General features: G+C 30.3%; 2 protein-coding genes across 3 annotated transcripts; one reads left to right on the top strand and one right to left on the bottom strand.

Moving 5' to 3' along the window:
• The first annotated feature begins 1,491 nt into the window (after nucleotides 1-1,491).
• LOC110670150 (enolase 2) lies at nucleotides 1,492-5,061 on the top strand. Its single transcript, XM_021832105.2, has 17 exons — nucleotides 1,492-1,664; nucleotides 1,778-1,841; nucleotides 2,035-2,099; nucleotides 2,224-2,271; nucleotides 2,374-2,460; nucleotides 2,599-2,679; nucleotides 2,760-2,861; nucleotides 2,956-3,036; nucleotides 3,125-3,199; nucleotides 3,385-3,447; nucleotides 3,526-3,606; nucleotides 3,717-3,911; nucleotides 4,024-4,074; nucleotides 4,235-4,323; nucleotides 4,411-4,462; nucleotides 4,609-4,665; nucleotides 4,754-5,061. The coding sequence occupies exons 1-17, from the start codon at nucleotides 1,599-1,601 to the stop codon at nucleotides 4,832-4,834; spliced, it is 1,338 nt and encodes a 445-aa protein (XP_021687797.2). The 5' UTR covers nucleotides 1,492-1,598; the 3' UTR covers nucleotides 4,835-5,061.
• Nucleotides 5,062-6,019: 958 nt separating this feature from the next.
• On the bottom strand, nucleotides 6,020-11,432 carry LOC110670190 (peptidyl-prolyl cis-trans isomerase FKBP53). 2 transcript variants are annotated; one of them, XM_021832160.2, is made up of 11 exons: nucleotides 11,282-11,432; nucleotides 11,010-11,083; nucleotides 10,434-10,666; nucleotides 10,143-10,282; nucleotides 8,649-9,006; nucleotides 8,272-8,424; nucleotides 7,562-7,847; nucleotides 7,010-7,097; nucleotides 6,891-6,932; nucleotides 6,715-6,763; nucleotides 6,020-6,500 (listed from the first exon to the last, which is right to left on the bottom strand). In XM_021832160.2, exons 1-11 carry the CDS (start codon nucleotides 11,292-11,294, stop codon nucleotides 6,419-6,421), a joined length of 1,518 nt encoding a protein of 505 aa, XP_021687852.2. In that variant the 5' UTR covers nucleotides 11,295-11,432; the 3' UTR covers nucleotides 6,020-6,418. The 2 variants fall into 2 exon arrangements, with proteins under 2 accessions (XP_021687852.2, XP_021687851.2); XM_021832159.2 differs by having other exon boundaries at nucleotides 10,407-10,666; nucleotides 11,282-11,426.
• Between the last annotated feature and the right edge of the window lie 4,787 nt (nucleotides 11,433-16,219).

A 16,219-nucleotide genomic window follows, 5' to 3' on the forward strand; every position in this document is an offset into this window, starting at 1 on the left:
CCTTTTATTTAATTTTAAATTTTATAAAAAAATAATTTAATAATTAAATTTATAAATAGTCAATTTAAATAAATATAGTTATATATAAAATTTTTTAATAAAAAAGGAATCAATTGACTTTTTTATACGTAAATCTATCACCATTTTCATAAAAATATATTCAGGCTCTTTTAAACATAATAAAATAATTTTTATTTAATTATGAAAAAAATAACTTCACTCATATTAATAACTTATTCTTTTGGAATGAGCTATCTCACTATCTTGGGGTTAATTGCACAAATCGTTTTTAAATTCAAGGACCTTTTCATTTTCGTTCATAAACTTTAATTTCTTAAAATAAAAACACTCAATTTAAAATTTATTTAAAAAAAAAAGTCACTTCCACCTGCAATAATAAGTTTTTCACTCAACATTGAAATTTTTCCTTTAAAGTCTTTTTTCACTTTGTAATCTACGATAAAATGAAATTTTGTGGTGGCATAAATTTCTTATCTACTCCTCTTAAAGAAGTTGTGACTGATTCACAAATTAAGCTAGAGTCTATTGTGGATGATGATTATCACGATGAGGATATTGCTTCTTTTTGGAGATGAATAAAATAATAATTTTATTTTTTTAAACTAATAAATCTACTATTGCAGATAAAAGATAGCATGTAAGAGTGGTTTTTATTGAAATAAAACTTAAGTTTAATAATTTTATTTTAAAAAATTAAAATTTAAGAATGAAAATAAAAGGGTCTCTAAATTCAAGAGGATTGGTACAATTAACTCACTATCTCGTTATTTACTAATTTTATTATATTCAATTAACTTTATAAATGAGTGGTATTTGTAAACTTGGTCAAGTGTCAAAAAAATCAGATTGATTTAATTTAAAGTATGACTTGATTAAAATAATTTTTTAAAATTAAATTGAAAAGATTAAAATTAATTAATTAGATTTTAAATTAGACTGAATTTTTAAAAAAAATATTGACAGAAATTTCAGCTATTAAATTTCACCTAAAATTAAAATTAAATTTCAATGATACGTCATAAATGCCTCCGTCTTTAATAAAAGGCATAATTATAATAAATTTAATTTTATATAAAAATAAAATTAATAGTAATTAAATTATTTATATTTAAATTTATACATTTATTATATTTAATTTAATTAATTTTATATAACTTATAATAAATATTTAATTTAATAATTTAAAAAAATAATTTAATAATTATACTCTTAATATATATATATATATATATATAAGGCCCCCGGTCCCAAAATCACTGGTTTCCATGCGTCGAACGCTGCGGGAACTATTCAATTTTCATTTCACTTTTTGCTTGCTCTTACCCAGATTCCGCGTAATATTCCATTTGATGCGCATGCTCGTACACGAGATACCCAAGACGCGCAAATCAGAACCGTCGACAAAGTCCCTTACTTTTCCACAACCAACGGCTGCTATTTGACTAGCCGTGTTTTGATCTTCCAACATCACACGTCAGTTTAATCCCATAAATAACCCCAAGCAAATCCTTGTCATTTTCTCAGGCAACCGTTCGACGGAAAGTGTAAAGGAAACAGGGAAACTCCTTAGTGCGATAATGGTTACGATTAAGGTTGTCAAGGCTCGTCAAATTTTCGACAGCCGTGGAAATCCCACCGTTGAAGTAAGCTCCATTCGATTTTCAGCCGTCTCATGTCATGTCTTCTTCATTATTAGCTAATATGCTATTCGGTGTGAATTATCATCATGTGCTGATGAATGTGGCTTAAATAACAGGTTGATATAATACTTTCTGATGGAAACTTCGCTAGAGCTGCTGTGCCAAGCGGGGCTTCAACTGGTAAATGCCCTTTTATCGCTTAATATTTTTTTTTTTTTCAAATGATTTGGTTCTGCATGCAAATACGTTTACATTTATGTTTGTTATGGTAGTGTTTATAAACATTTCTGGTCCGGGGTTAGCCATGTCAATATACTATCTTCTTGCATTTGCTTGATTGTTCACTGATTCGTATCTGATTGTCGTGTGAAAGGTATCTATGAAGCTTTAGAGTTGAGAGATGGAGGATCAGATTATCTTGGGAAAGGTGTCCTTAAGGTATGTTTTGATTCTTTTATCTGTCACTAGGCCTGTTAATTGTTTGATTGAAGTAGGGAAAAAGTACAGTAAGCTTTTTTAGAATGTACAAATTTTTATTCATTTTTTCCATGATACTATTTAGGCTGTGGAGAATGTCAATTCGATCATTGGACCTGCCTTGATTGGCAAGGTAATATATGTATTTTGTTTTGCTTATATATATGCTAAATTTCAAGTGGCGATTGTTATTATTGATGCGGATATTGGGTGTTTGTAATTTTACATTTTACAGGACCCAACAGAGCAAACCCAAATTGATAATTTTATGGTACAACAACTTGATGGAACAGTTAATGAATGGGGTTGGTGCAAGCAGAAGGTACCTTGCCTTTTCTTAAATCAGCTTTTGATAATAGCTTTTGGCAGGACATTGTTTTGATATGATAATGCCTCGTACTTCTGTACTGATTGTGGTTTGCTGGTTTTCCTTTTTTTTTTTTTTTAATTATTATTCCAGCTTGGAGCGAATGCTATATTGGCTGTGTCCCTTGCTGTTTGTAAAGCAGGTGCTATGGTTAAGAAGATCCCACTTTATCAGGTATATGTGGTACGGGTATAGTGTGCTGTTCAGCTGTTTCATTGCAGTTCTTAGTATTATTCTCTTGTTTTATGTTGCAGCACATAGCAAACCTTGCTGGGAACAAGACCTTGGTTTTGCCAGTACCTGCATTCAATGTTATTAATGGAGGTTCCCATGCAGGCAATAAACTGGCAATGCAGGTATTTTTGATAGAAAACTCACATAAAGCATAGTCAGTTAGTTCCATTGCTTCTCTGTGCCGTAAACATTTTTCTCTATTTGTTTCTTCTAGAGGAATTCATGATTCTCCCTGTCAGGGCATCATCTTTCAAGGAAGCAATGAAGATGGGTGTGGAAGTGTATCATCACCTCAAGGTGTTTTTTTCTCTTCCTTGATTTGATTTTGTACATGTAGTCCACATATGATATGGCTTTATGTGTGACTTCTTGCACGTACTTTTAGACTGTGATAAAGAAGAAGTATGGACAGGATGCCACTAATGTCGGAGATGAAGGTGGTTTTGCTCCTAATATTCAGGTTTGAAATTGCTCATAACTTTGCTCATGTGACAGTCCTTGTAAAGAAATAAGAATTCATTCTCTGAAATGCTTTCTAAGTTTCCAGTGCCAGTAATTGGATATGTTAACAGAATAGTTGGTTCTTCTTTTGCCTGTCACTGGATAAATGCATAATGATCTCTAGTAAAAATGTTTTATATTCAGGAAAACAAAGAAGGCCTTGAATTGCTGAAGACAGCCATAGCTAAAGCTGGATACACTGGAAAGGTAAGTCTCATATTTGATTTATTCAGCAATTTGTATTATGCTCAAATAATCTTATTTTATTCCTGGATCTCCTGTCAGGTTGTGATTGGGATGGATGTAGCTGCTTCAGAATTCTATGATAACAAAGACAAGACCTATGACTTAAATTTCAAGGAAGAGGTAATGTAGATGCATGCTTATCACTTAACAATGTCATGTATAATTGCGGTCAAATTAGAATGACACGGTTAGTCTAAGGTTCTGAGCTCATGGACCCCTTCCTGCTGCAGAACAATGATGGTTCACAGAAGATATCTGGAGATAGTTTGAAGAACGTGTACAAGTCTTTTGTGACTGATTATCCAATTGTGTCCATTGAGGATCCCTTTGATCAGGATGACTGGGTGCACTACTCAAAGTTGACAACTGAGATTGGTGAGCAAGTGCAGATTGTTGGTGATGATCTCCTTGTCACAAACCCCAAGGTGAATAGAAGACCTAAAGTTTAAGATATCAGTCCCTTGAGTTTAAACGTCTCTTTATATGAAATTTAAATTGAGTAGTCTAGTGACACAGAATGTTTTCTTCTTATGGCAGCGTGTGGAGAAGGCTATTAAAGAGAAAACCTGCAATGCTCTTTTGCTGAAGGTATTATTCACCAACTGTTCATTATTGTTTTTGATATTTTGGCTGGACTTGGGTCACTTCAGTTTAATTATACTTCCAAATGACAGGAAAAGCAAATTTTCCATGATAATTAGAACTAGCAAAAGCTAAAATGATTGCCCACTATTCTATGTTCTATCAGGTGAATCAAATTGGTTCTGTAACTGAAAGTATTGAAGCTGTGAGGATGTCGAAGCGTGCTGGCTGGGGTGTCATGGCTAGCCACAGGAGGTAAATCCTAATATTTTGAGTTAAGCTTTATAATTACTTTTGCAATATTTGTAATGGAATTGATGACATGGTTCTTGTACACGGCAGTGGTGAGACTGAAGATACTTTCATAGCTGATCTTTCAGTTGGATTGGCCACGGTGAGTATCCCACTCTTGATGTTTTCGCATTTTCATGTCAGGTTTACCACTTGTCTACCGTTTGAACACATGGGTCACTTGTACTGATAGATTGTGGTGTTGTTGCCCTTAGTTGATTTTTGTCTTTTGCGCATTACTGTAAACAGGGGCAGATCAAGACTGGAGCTCCTTGCAGATCAGAACGTCTTGCAAAGTACAATCAGGTAAACGGATATGCCTTGCAACCAAGAAAATAGCTTCTCAGCACCCTTTCTCTGGTTAGTTGAATGCTTGTTATTTTTCCCACTGCAGCTTCTTAGGATAGAAGAAGAGTTGGGATCTGCAGCAGTCTATGCTGGAGCAAAGTTCAGAGCACCAGTGGAGCCATACTAAGGCACTACATGAATGCCTATCATATTAGACACCTTATAATATTACCAAGCAGTATCTTTATAAGCATCTATTTGTATTCAGAAACATGTTCTTGGCTGCATGTGGGTTGGTTTCGTGGGATGTTACCAAGAGCGTGTTGATACCTTGCTGCAATTACTGAGCATAATATTAATATCAAGACAACTGAACTGGATATCTAATATGTTGAACTTCATCTTTTCTTTTCATTTAGTCGAGAATATCCATTTATTAAGTTACATTTTCAATTTTGGAGCTCATAAAAAATTCTTCGGAGTTGAACATGTGGAAGATATTAAATAAATTTGTTTAGTACATTAAAGATTGGGTAATTTTTATCATTTAACCGTGTATTTTAGCGTTTAGATTTAACCGAAGTTCAATGGATTGAGAAGTAGTTATTTTCTTTTTGTCAACTCGAAACCTCTACATTTTTATATTTTAAAAATATATGTGAAAAAAAAATACCTCAATAGAGTATTTTATTATTAATAATATTTTAATATTTATATTATAATTATTTATAATTTATTTATTTATTTTATTTTTTATTTTTTTTATTTTTTCTTTTGCCTCGGATAAAGAGTAAAAGAGTTGAAAGAGAAGGGAAAAAAAAGAAATAAAAGAAAGAAAGATAAAAATAAGAAAGAAAAAAAAAAGGGAAATAAAAAACAAATAGAGATGAAAAATTATAAATAATTATAAAACCAAAAAATTAATTTGTAAATAATTACATCTAATACACAAGAACCTCAGAGTATGACGAAAATAAATTCAATAATTTATTTTTTTAAATATAAAAATAAAAATAATATTAATAATAAAATTTATTAGCTAAATAGTAAATTACCCTAAAGAATTTTTTAACACCTATCATTCGTAAAATTTAATGAAGAAAGAAATAAATTCAAAGGAAATACCAGTCCTGATAGATATCCCATCGGCGCCCTGTGCAATTTTTTTTTTTCAGCTCATTTCTTTTATATATTTATTTCTTATTTTATAAAGAATACATGGCTTGAAAAAATTTAAGACCAGCAGGGTAAATAATAGACTACTGCCAGCTTTGATTTCGCAGTGGTGGGCTACTCTTGTTACCAGGTGAATGTTAAAACTACTCATAGAAGCTAACAGATTGTCTTCGACAGCGAATTCCATTCTCCAATGGGAACAGAACGTCAATACATATCAAATCCATTAACATGTGGAAAAGGGAATGGTCCCTCGCAATTTAAACCAAACTGTTTCAATCATGTTGCACCTCAAGTTCATTAGAGGTTTGATGCTTTAAATACCTCAATGCATAATTCTTCCTCCCCTTAACAAAGTTCGCCAAAATTCACACGCACAGCATGAGTCCAACTTCAAAGAAACATGACCCATGCAAAGCCAGATTCAGCTAGTTTCTATCAAAATTTCTGCACACCCCCATCTAACAACACTGATTTCACATGCATGATGGGGATGAACTAGTACTGTAATAAAACGAACTTGTCTTTAGAATACCAAGTTTTCAAAATCCATTTAAGCTGCCGATTCAAAACTGAAAGAAAGGCACGATGCTGATCATCGAACGTTCACCAACTCAACATCAAACACAAGCCACGAATTTGGTGGGATCTTTCCACCAGCTCCTCTATCTCCATAACTGCACATAAAAAATGTATCAACAGATAATATAGTGTACATGGAGTAGACTTCAACCAACTTGAAAATCACAATTTAGAAAGGCACATCACCAATGAACAAAAAAGAATTTGCTGTAAGCATCAAATTAGTGACTCCCAAAAATTAAAGACATAGATGGCATGCAACAGATTTAGCCAAAGAATTATGTTGATGGAGTGATAACAATTGCTTACCCCATTGATGGTGGAATTGTGAGTCTTCTCTTATCCCCAATTCTCATACCTGAGGATTCAACAAACATACATGTAAAAACATGTAAATATACTGAAAATAAACCAAATAAACAGTTAACATAAAAAATAAAAAAAAAAGAAAGAAAAGAAAGAAAAGAAGGAAAGAATATAATCACCATTAACTCCAACATCCCATCCCTTTATAACTTGGCCTACACCTGCAGGAATGAAGGAAAATAGTTAATATCATTAACCAATCAAGTTCCTATCATTTGTAGTCCAAATATTGTAGTACCTAGGCGAAATTTGAACGGTGCCCTCCCCACATTAGAATCAAATATTTTGCCATTCTTCTGTAGCTTGCCAATGTAGTGCACACTGACCTGAAACCCAATAAAGGATTATTTTCAGCAAAGTAGTAGTTTAAATTCAATTAACCAACACAAATAAGAAAATCTCTAGTTTAGATTGAGGTCACAGTTTTTAAGCGTGGAATGCTTATAATATACAAATACATATGCTCCAACTCAAATGTACTTAAATTTCCATGCATCTGTCTAGAAAGAAAAACCATTTGATCACAGTAGAAGTATCAGAGGTTGAACAGACCCCATAATATGCCAAGCCATTTTCACATTCAAGATATTTCTGCAGTGAATCACAAAAGACTAGCAGTGTTTTCACAATTAATCTGATTTGTTTCAGCACAGTTTATTGATCACCCATTTGAAATCAGAAGGAAATGCATAAAACTAAAACAACAATGCAAGAGTGCATGGCAAAATACTCATAGCTTTCACTTTATGGGCTAATTACCCAATCACCAAATACTTGGCTGAAGAGTTACCTGACATCCAGGAGAAGCTCTTTTACCATCGGGTTTGCCCATTGCTAGCTCCTCAATAACCAAACCATTGGCAAAGGTTCTAACCTGTGAAGATTTGCCTGAAGATTGCTTATCTTGAGACCCCAGAGAGGATTTGGCCTCATCTCCCACAGCTGAAACAGCTTGATCCTTATGCATGTCCTTCCCGCTATCCTGGTTCTTCTTCTTGTTCTTCTTCTTTTTCTTCCTCTTTTTCTTGTCCGAGGCATCTTCACCATGCACACTGTCTGCATCAGAGTTAAGGACCCTGCAAATTGATTTGGCAACATGCTCAAGAATGGAAAAGCAAACAACATCATATTTGCATGAACCTACCTCACAAGTGCCCGTTCACTAACAAGTGCATGCGTGTGCATTGCAATCAAATGCTGAAACATTAACCTGTGCATGCTCATGTGAAGTGTATGGTATAACCCAGAACCATTGTCAAGATTTACTTGATGAATCATTGTGAAGAAGGAAAAACTATCTCAAGTAGCTAAGATTCACATATGCTGAAAAGCAGATGGCCAAACCAGATCTGATACTTCTTGCATTGAACTCTGTAAATATGGACAGTTTTTCGAAACATGAACATGCTAGGATGGACAAACAAACCATGGGAATACTTGTATTTTCAGAATGTAGCAACAATAGTGCACTGGTACAAAGTAGGAGATTGAAGTTTTCACCTCTGATGATGCTCATTTCCATCAGGAGAAACCTGCTGCTTCACCTCCTCATGATGGATTCCATCTTTAGAAAGATCATTTTTCTCATTGTCATCTATTTCATCAGCGTCTACCTCTTTACCTTTTTCTTTCTGCTTCTCCTTCTTCTTTTTCCTAACATCAAATTAGGAACCCCTTCAATATACAGAAGTGATAAACCAATAGATAACAGGCCTCCCAGATCTGGGGAAGTGTGAACAAATAGTACAATTGACATGTCCCCTAGGTTTGCTAAAGACTATGCCAACAAAGACAAGATAAAAGAAATTAAGGGGAAAAAAACTCTAGCAGCAATTCTAATTTGGAAGAAATAATGCCAATGAATGGGATTAACAAACCTTATTGGTTGACCATATTGTTCAGTACTTTTAACTTTTCTCTTTTTGCCTGCAGCATCATCATTGCCATCTCTTGCTTTCTTCTTGATTTCTTTACCTCTCTTTTCTTTCTGTACAGCTACTTCTGCTTGGAGATCCTGAACAACATCTTCGCTTTTTTGTGAGGCAGTAACTGGAAAGCCATCTTCATCTTCACTTTCCAAAACTGATGCATCAGTAGCCCCCCTGATAACAATTTGCTGTTGGGAGTTATTTTGGTCCTCATGGTCGTTCGACTTATTATTCTTCTTCTTTGATCGTTTAGGCTGACCATTTCCATTTGTAGGTTTGTCATCATCCACTATTTCCTCAATTACAACTAAAATCAAGGGGAAATTTTGAAAAGCCAAACATCTTCAGTCAATTGCCATCACATAAAAAAATAATCTGCCTTTTTATTAAAAATAATGTCCTTTTAGGTGTTGATAATAATGCAGCATACATATATGATATGGCAAATATATACACACCAAAAGAAAATTATAGGCAAATTTGATTAAGTGTATATCTAATCCATTAATTTGAATTACCAAATCTTCAACAAAAAGATGTTTTCAAACTCTCTCTCTCTCTCTCTCTCTCTCTCTCTCTCTCTCTCTCTCTCTTTGAAATATGCTTAAATGTGGTTAATAAGTTTAGCTTTTGTAAAAAGGTGAAAGTAGCACCTATTGAGGAAAAGTTGAAAAGAGGAGATTGAGAAGGTTTGACACATGCATTGTAGACCAGAAAATGCACTAGTACAGAAAGTTGAGTATATTGAGGATGATAGGAGATAGGAAAGTGAAAGGCAGACCTAAGATGACATGGGAGAAGTAATGAGAAATCATATAGTGGCTTTAGATCTTTTTGAAGATGTAGTCTTAAATCAATTAAAATGGAGGAAATGGATCCATATAGCTGACCTCAGCCACTTGTTTTGCGCAAAACTTCCAATATACTGACACAATTCCTTGTAGCAGGTCCAGATTTGTGACCAAGCTGGAACTAGATAAATTTTCAACAAATTGTCAGGTCTAGAATTCATAAAAAACCTAAGACCTGACCTTTAATTGCAGAAATAAGATTGAAGAGGAAGAAGAGGAGAAAAGGATAAAGAAGATACTAGAGAATGAATTGAAAGAGAGAAATGATTTGAATTGATAAGGAGTATCTGGTTTATACAATGCATATCCCCATCTGCTATTTTCTGCCCTTTTATAATTCCAAGGCATAACTAACATTTCTTTTTTTCAAAAAAGGGCACAACTAACATTTGAATTACAGCAATCATAACCAATGCAGCAGGATGACTAACTCTCTCACTTTTAATTCTTGACACAAAGTAACGTGTAAATCATGCCAGCCGAAATGCATTAAATAGAAAATAAACTCCTTAAGAACATAAACGACACAGTAACAACAAATACAAAATAAATCTTGTGTGTGTACACGTGTTTCACAAGCAGCATATTTTACCTCCACTATTGGGGACAGGTGAAGGTGCAAACATTTCAATATCCTCATCATCATCAATGAAGTCATCATCATCATCATCACCATAATCAAATTCACTTGAATCTTCACTCTCTGTCTCAGCAATGTCTTCTCCAGAATCACTAAAGATTGTAGTAAGAAAGGAAAAAATGACCACCAAATGATTCAATCAAACAATTCACCTTCTTTTCAGTACAATTACACAAAATAGGCAGGGATACAAGGAGGGGGACCAAAAATACGAACTCAAAGCTGCAAAAGTCAAAAGGATACGACTCGTATTCATCTCGGAGATGATCGCCTTCATCAGACACAAAGTAACCAGATAGATGGATGCTTCGTGGGCCAATCACCGAGAAGGCTACCAATTCATCCTTGAATTCGAGATTCAAGGAGCAAGATTCAATTCTATCTGGTAACAAGGAACACAAGAAAATTGGACTTTTATGCCCAACAGAACACTGAAGGATGGTCGTCTCTCTTGATGAACCAAGGCCTAGAGTTGCCTGAATCATGATACCAAAGGGGAATGAATGAAAAATGCAGAAGACTTTCAACAATGCAGCAGAAAATTTTCTACTTCCCTTTAGCGTATATAACCATATTATATCCAATTAATGATGCAGAAAATTCAAAATAATGTACTCCATTGAGATTCACAAAGCCAGTAATTTTCACTAGAGCTTGAAAAAACTAAACAACACATTCACTCAATTTCATTTCTATAACAATCACTTGATTACAGATTCTAAACGCATTGACAAGAAGATGAATAAACTCTCGTGCAATTTTAGAATCTATTTTCTATTTAAACCTTCAAAACTCTTAAAAAGAATGAGAGATTGATACCTGAGTTACATAAAGTCTTCCTTCCACATTATCAGAGTGGTAAGGGTGCGGTTTGCCTGGTTTCACTTCAATTCCTAATCAATATTAAGACATAGATCAAATAAAATATTCATCAGCCAAAAGATATCCTAAAAGATCCTATATTCAATTTGTGCTTTCAATTAATGTGAGATTTCTCAGCAAACAAATGCAAAAAACAAATGAAAACACAAACTCGTGAGATCATAAGACGGAAAATGGTACTAGAAAAAGGAAATGAAAGCAGTACTTACCCCAAAAACCCATTGTTTTCTCTCGGATTCGAATTCAAAGCACAGTCCTCTAAAACCCTAGGTCTGACTCATTGTTTTAAACCCCAGCTCCGGCTGCCTCAAGTTTTGGCTACCAGGTACCGCCCGAAATGTTATGGAAAGTTCGTGAACTCTTCCACAAGGATGACACGTGTGTCCTAGCGGTTTCTTAACGGACAAAAAATTGAGGCCCTTTACCATTGGACAGTAGTTGGTCCTGGGCCACATCATAATCTTATAAGAGGGCCTAAACACGGTTGCTTCTTCAATCGGAACATGAGGCCTAAATTCATGAAGTCTTTCAATATTCTACATAAAATTAATATTTTTCTAAAAATATTATTTAAAATTAAATAATAATTTATAAATTACACAGCCACAAATAACTTTTTTCCTTTCTATTATTATAAAATTAAAAATCTTAAGGTAAGTATATAGAAGACTAACTTGAAACTCTCACTCTTATTACACCTTTAACTATAGAGTAAAAGCAATAAAAACTATCTTTTAATTAAAAAAAATAATTTAATTTAAATTTATCACAACTTAACCAACTAATAATAAATGAAAAATTCAATTCCTGAGTTCCAAAAGAGAAAGAATACAACATAAAAGCTTTATTTATCATAAATTATAAATTAATTAATTATTTTCCTACACATTTTACGGATTATTTATTATTTTATTTTAATAATATAGTTTCATATTTATTTATTTAAATATTATATTTTAAAAATTATATCATAAAATTTATTAATAATAGAATTTTTAAGTAATTATTTAAATATAATTTAAATTTATATTAAAATTTTGAATAATTACGTGTCTATCAAAATTAAATTAAATTTTAATTTATTGAATGATGATTTTTTTAATTAATATAATATTTTAAACTTTTAATAACAATTTATATAATTTCACATTTAATAAAATATTAAAAAGATATTTATATATAATTTAATTTTAAATTTTAAAATAAATCAGTTAATATATTATTTCTATTATTTTTTCTAACATTAATTTAAATCTTTTAATATATCACACCCTAGTTTTTAAAATATTATTATTGAGTAAAATAACTTATTTTTGTAAGCTATATTTTAAGATTTAGCTTTTAAATTATATTAATGATGATCATGAAATGCAAAAGTCCAAAAAAAAAAAGAAAAATCCATGTAATTTTCCTATGTCAGGCTGGAGGCTAAAATTGGCAATGAGTGACCCAGAAAAATCACTATATCCAGATTCGCATTAGTTTTAAATTCAATTAAAATTTACAACTAATCATTTAACCAGTTTTAAATTTAATTATTATTACTATTTAAAAAATGTTTGATCTTGTTTAATTTTTTATATTTTAATTAATAATTTACATAAAAATATTTTTTATTAATAATTTATATTTTTAAAATTTAATAATTTATAAAATATTTAAATTTTATTTATTTAAAATATAATTATAAAAATTTATATTTTATATTTAATAAACTACTTATATAAATAGATTTAAATAATTAATATTTAAAATATAAAAATTAAACTCATTAATTTTTTAAACATGATTATATTACTCAATTTTATTTTATTAAAATTCATTTGAATGATGTCGCAAGTATCCAACCTGTTGTCGTCTTACTTAGAAGCTGGCCTTGAGATGGGATCCTCTCGTCTCAAGATGTCCGTCCATCTCCGTGTTATCTGAAATGAGACTCGCCAACTTTAATTCGAATTAGTTGTAAAGTCGAAATTATTTTAAAAAGAGAGAGTAAAGTTGGATTCCACCATACCCACTCACAAAACGATGCGTATTATATAATACAAATGGCTCCTAATTGAAACACGTGCACCTATACGTATATATATATATATAATCATTCTTTTTTGTCTCAAATAATTATTATTAATGATGCATCTCCATTCGGCCCACATCCTTTTACTCACACAAAAACAATTGCCCATTGATTATTGTTATTATTACTTTTTTTTTTTTTTTTGCGCGGTACACTGCGTTCTATCTACGCCTAATTACTCGTCAGGTTATTAATTACAAAGCTTAGCCTTTCCCTGATTACCAAGGGACTGTATTTAAATGTTATACATATATTAGTTAATTAATATTTTTAAATAAATTCAATGACTTATGGATTGAAATAGGAATAAAGAGATTTTTTTTATTTAAAATTTAATATAATATTATTTTTAACTTCAGTTTATTATAATTTTAATTAAATTTAATAGTTACTTTTTAAAATTTTTATTTAGTTCAAATTTAATTTTAATTAATTTAAATTTAATGAACTGAATTTCAAATCAAATCAATCTAATTATATTCTGAAGAATAGACTATGGAAACCTCTGCAAGACTGCGACCGCCCGAATGGAAAAACAAAGTTGCCACAGTGCCTTCAACCCTTCGGAAACAAGCAATCAATTTTTGAATAGAAAGCGAAATATCAATGACTTTTCGAAGAATTTCAAAGAATTCCACGATATGGAATCTGAAGTTTCATAATTTTAAAGTTTAATTATTTTTTGTTTGAACTGCAAAATTTAAACTGAACATATACAAACATTAACATGGGATTATGTAGAGAAATTATATGCATTAATTTAGATTAATTAATCATGCTTAAGTATAACTTCAAATGCTGACTAAATTGATTGCTTATATAATTAAATAGGGTAAAAATTTATAACAATATATGAGTTGGTTATTTGTGAAGTGAATGTGACATCTCAGAAATGCCGGATTCATTTTGATTTTTATAGTTCTTATGGTGTATATTCTTTTAAAAAAAATAAAAAAATAAAGATTTAATTAATAAAGATATAATACAATTTTGAAGTATAAAATTTAATATTATTATAATTTTACATTAAAAAAAATAAAATAAAATATTTATATAAAAAATAATAGCAATTATCTCAATTTCAATGATTTAATCATATTAACAGAAGATTTGATTTAGCCATTTGACAGTAAATATGTTCCACACAACATTAATATATCATTATTTGACTCAACTATTTTTCCACGTGTTCGATTTGAAAACTATTAAATTTTGATATTTTCATAAAGAAAAAATCTGACTTCTTATCATTACATTCATACCTAAATAATAAAGCAGAATATCTAACAACTCAATGATAAAAAAAAAAAACCCTCACACTGAATTAAATAATAAATCCTTGTAGAAGAGAAAATATAAAATTTTCACATAAAATGAGATACTAAATTCTTCTAGTGAATGCGACAAAATTTAAATTTATAGATTATTAAAAAAATAATAAAAATATAAAAGAGATGGTAACCATCAATGAAAATACTTACCCATGATTACCCTAAAAAACTTATAAAGAAAAAAAAAAGAATTGAGTGATAGAAGTTTAGAGAAGGAGGATGTTAGAGTTTACATTTATGGTTTATATTTTTTTAGTGAAATTAAAATTTTTAGAAATTATTTTTTTAAAATTAAGAGATAAATAAAATTAATTAAATATTATATAATTAATTAATAATTGACAACAAATAATGTAATGATAAAAGTTATACAATTTAGTTAATAATGGACGTCAAAACCAAATCTATTCATTCATCTGAAAAATACCAAACGAATTAGAGTAGGCCCTGATGAAATATATAAAAATTGAAAATGATAATAATAATAAGAGAAGCGTTGGACAATGGACAAGACCATTTGCTTTTGCTTTAGGTTGAAATGTCACCTCTCAACGTCTAAACAAGGATACTTTTTTGACTTTTTATTAGCGTCCATATGCCTACCATATTTGTGTAATCCTGACGTTATCATGTGAAATTCATGGATTATTGGTGTTGATCATTTGGGTAAAATTTCTATTCGTCAAAATGCCAATTGGGATCCAAGAAGCCCTTGGGAAAATTCGAGCTAGAGGATATTGTGTTTGGAGGAATTCAAGGATGGTGACTGCTCTTGCGATTCCCTTTCCAATTCATGGAATTTCAATTCAAATCCACACAAGATGATAATGAAAATGGAAATAGTCATTTCTTATACTAGTATAGTTCTATATTTATGCATTTATTAGTTTATTTGTTCATAATTTTAAAGTAAAAGTGATTTAAGAAAATATTAAGTATGTTTTTTTTTTCAATTATAAACATTTTTTATTCAGTTTTTGCGAATTAAAATTAAAATTTTCTCTAATAATTTTAAAAGTGGACGCTATTAATATTTATGATAAATAAATTTAAAAAATTATTTAAAAAATCAAACCTTGATAAAAAAAAAAAGAACTCAAACAGGCTAATAGAAAATGATTATATTAAATAAAAATATTAAGTGTACTAAAATTTGATTTCAAATTTTATTTCTAAAATACATGAAATTAGAAGTATAAGATATTTTTTATAACATAGAATTTCTACTGGATAAATTTAAAATAAAATAAAATTTTATAACATATAATATGCATTTCACCTATTTTTTTATTTTAAATTTAAAATTTTACAAAAATTTAATTTAATTTATTTATTTTTATCAATTTTCATATCTAAAATAAAAGAATTTAATTATTTTTAATTAAAAAAATAATTTTTAAATTAATAAAAAATATGTATAATTATGTGAGAATTTATTTTAATTATTTTTTATAAATAATTTATTGTAAATGAAGTCATTAGGTTCACAAACATTACCATTGGTAAAAAAATAAATAATTAAATACAATCGATAGAACTACCACTTTTTAGAAATTGAATTTGTAATGAATTCTCACTTATTTATTTATAAATAAATGCAAGATGATATATCTACCATTTTTTTTTAATTTATATTATTTTTCTCTTTGATTTTGGTAAAGAACTGATGAGGGAAAAAGAAAAAGAAGAAGAGTATGGCCACCGCATAGAGGACTATCTTAGTTTATATTTATTTATCC

The sequence above is a fragment of the Hevea brasiliensis genome, chromosome 17, assembly GCF_030052815.1.
Source record: "Hevea brasiliensis isolate MT/VB/25A 57/8 chromosome 17, ASM3005281v1, whole genome shotgun sequence".
In the NCBI taxonomy this organism is placed as follows: Eukaryota; Viridiplantae; Streptophyta; class Magnoliopsida; order Malpighiales; family Euphorbiaceae; genus Hevea; species Hevea brasiliensis.

Excerpts from the sequence above, each read along its gene's own strand:
- LOC110670190 (XM_021832159.2), bottom strand. Across the intron at positions 10,667-11,009 it reads GAAGACTTTATGTAACTCAG|GCAACTCTAGGCCTTGGTTC; the intron begins GTATCAATCTCT and ends ATCATGATTCAG. Across the intron at positions 9,007-10,142 it reads ACCTGTCCCCAATAGTGGAG|TTGTAATTGAGGAAATAGTG; the intron begins GTAAAATATGCT and ends CCTTGATTTTAG.
- LOC110670150 (XM_021832105.2), top strand. The coding sequence starts at position 1,599 with ATGGTTACGATTAAGGTTGTCAAGGCTCGTCAAATTTTCGACAGCCGT. Across the intron at positions 3,037-3,124 it reads AAGTGTATCATCACCTCAAG|ACTGTGATAAAGAAGAAGTA; the intron begins GTGTTTTTTTCT and ends ACGTACTTTTAG. Across the intron at positions 3,607-3,716 it reads ACTTAAATTTCAAGGAAGAG|AACAATGATGGTTCACAGAA; the intron begins GTAATGTAGATG and ends TTCCTGCTGCAG.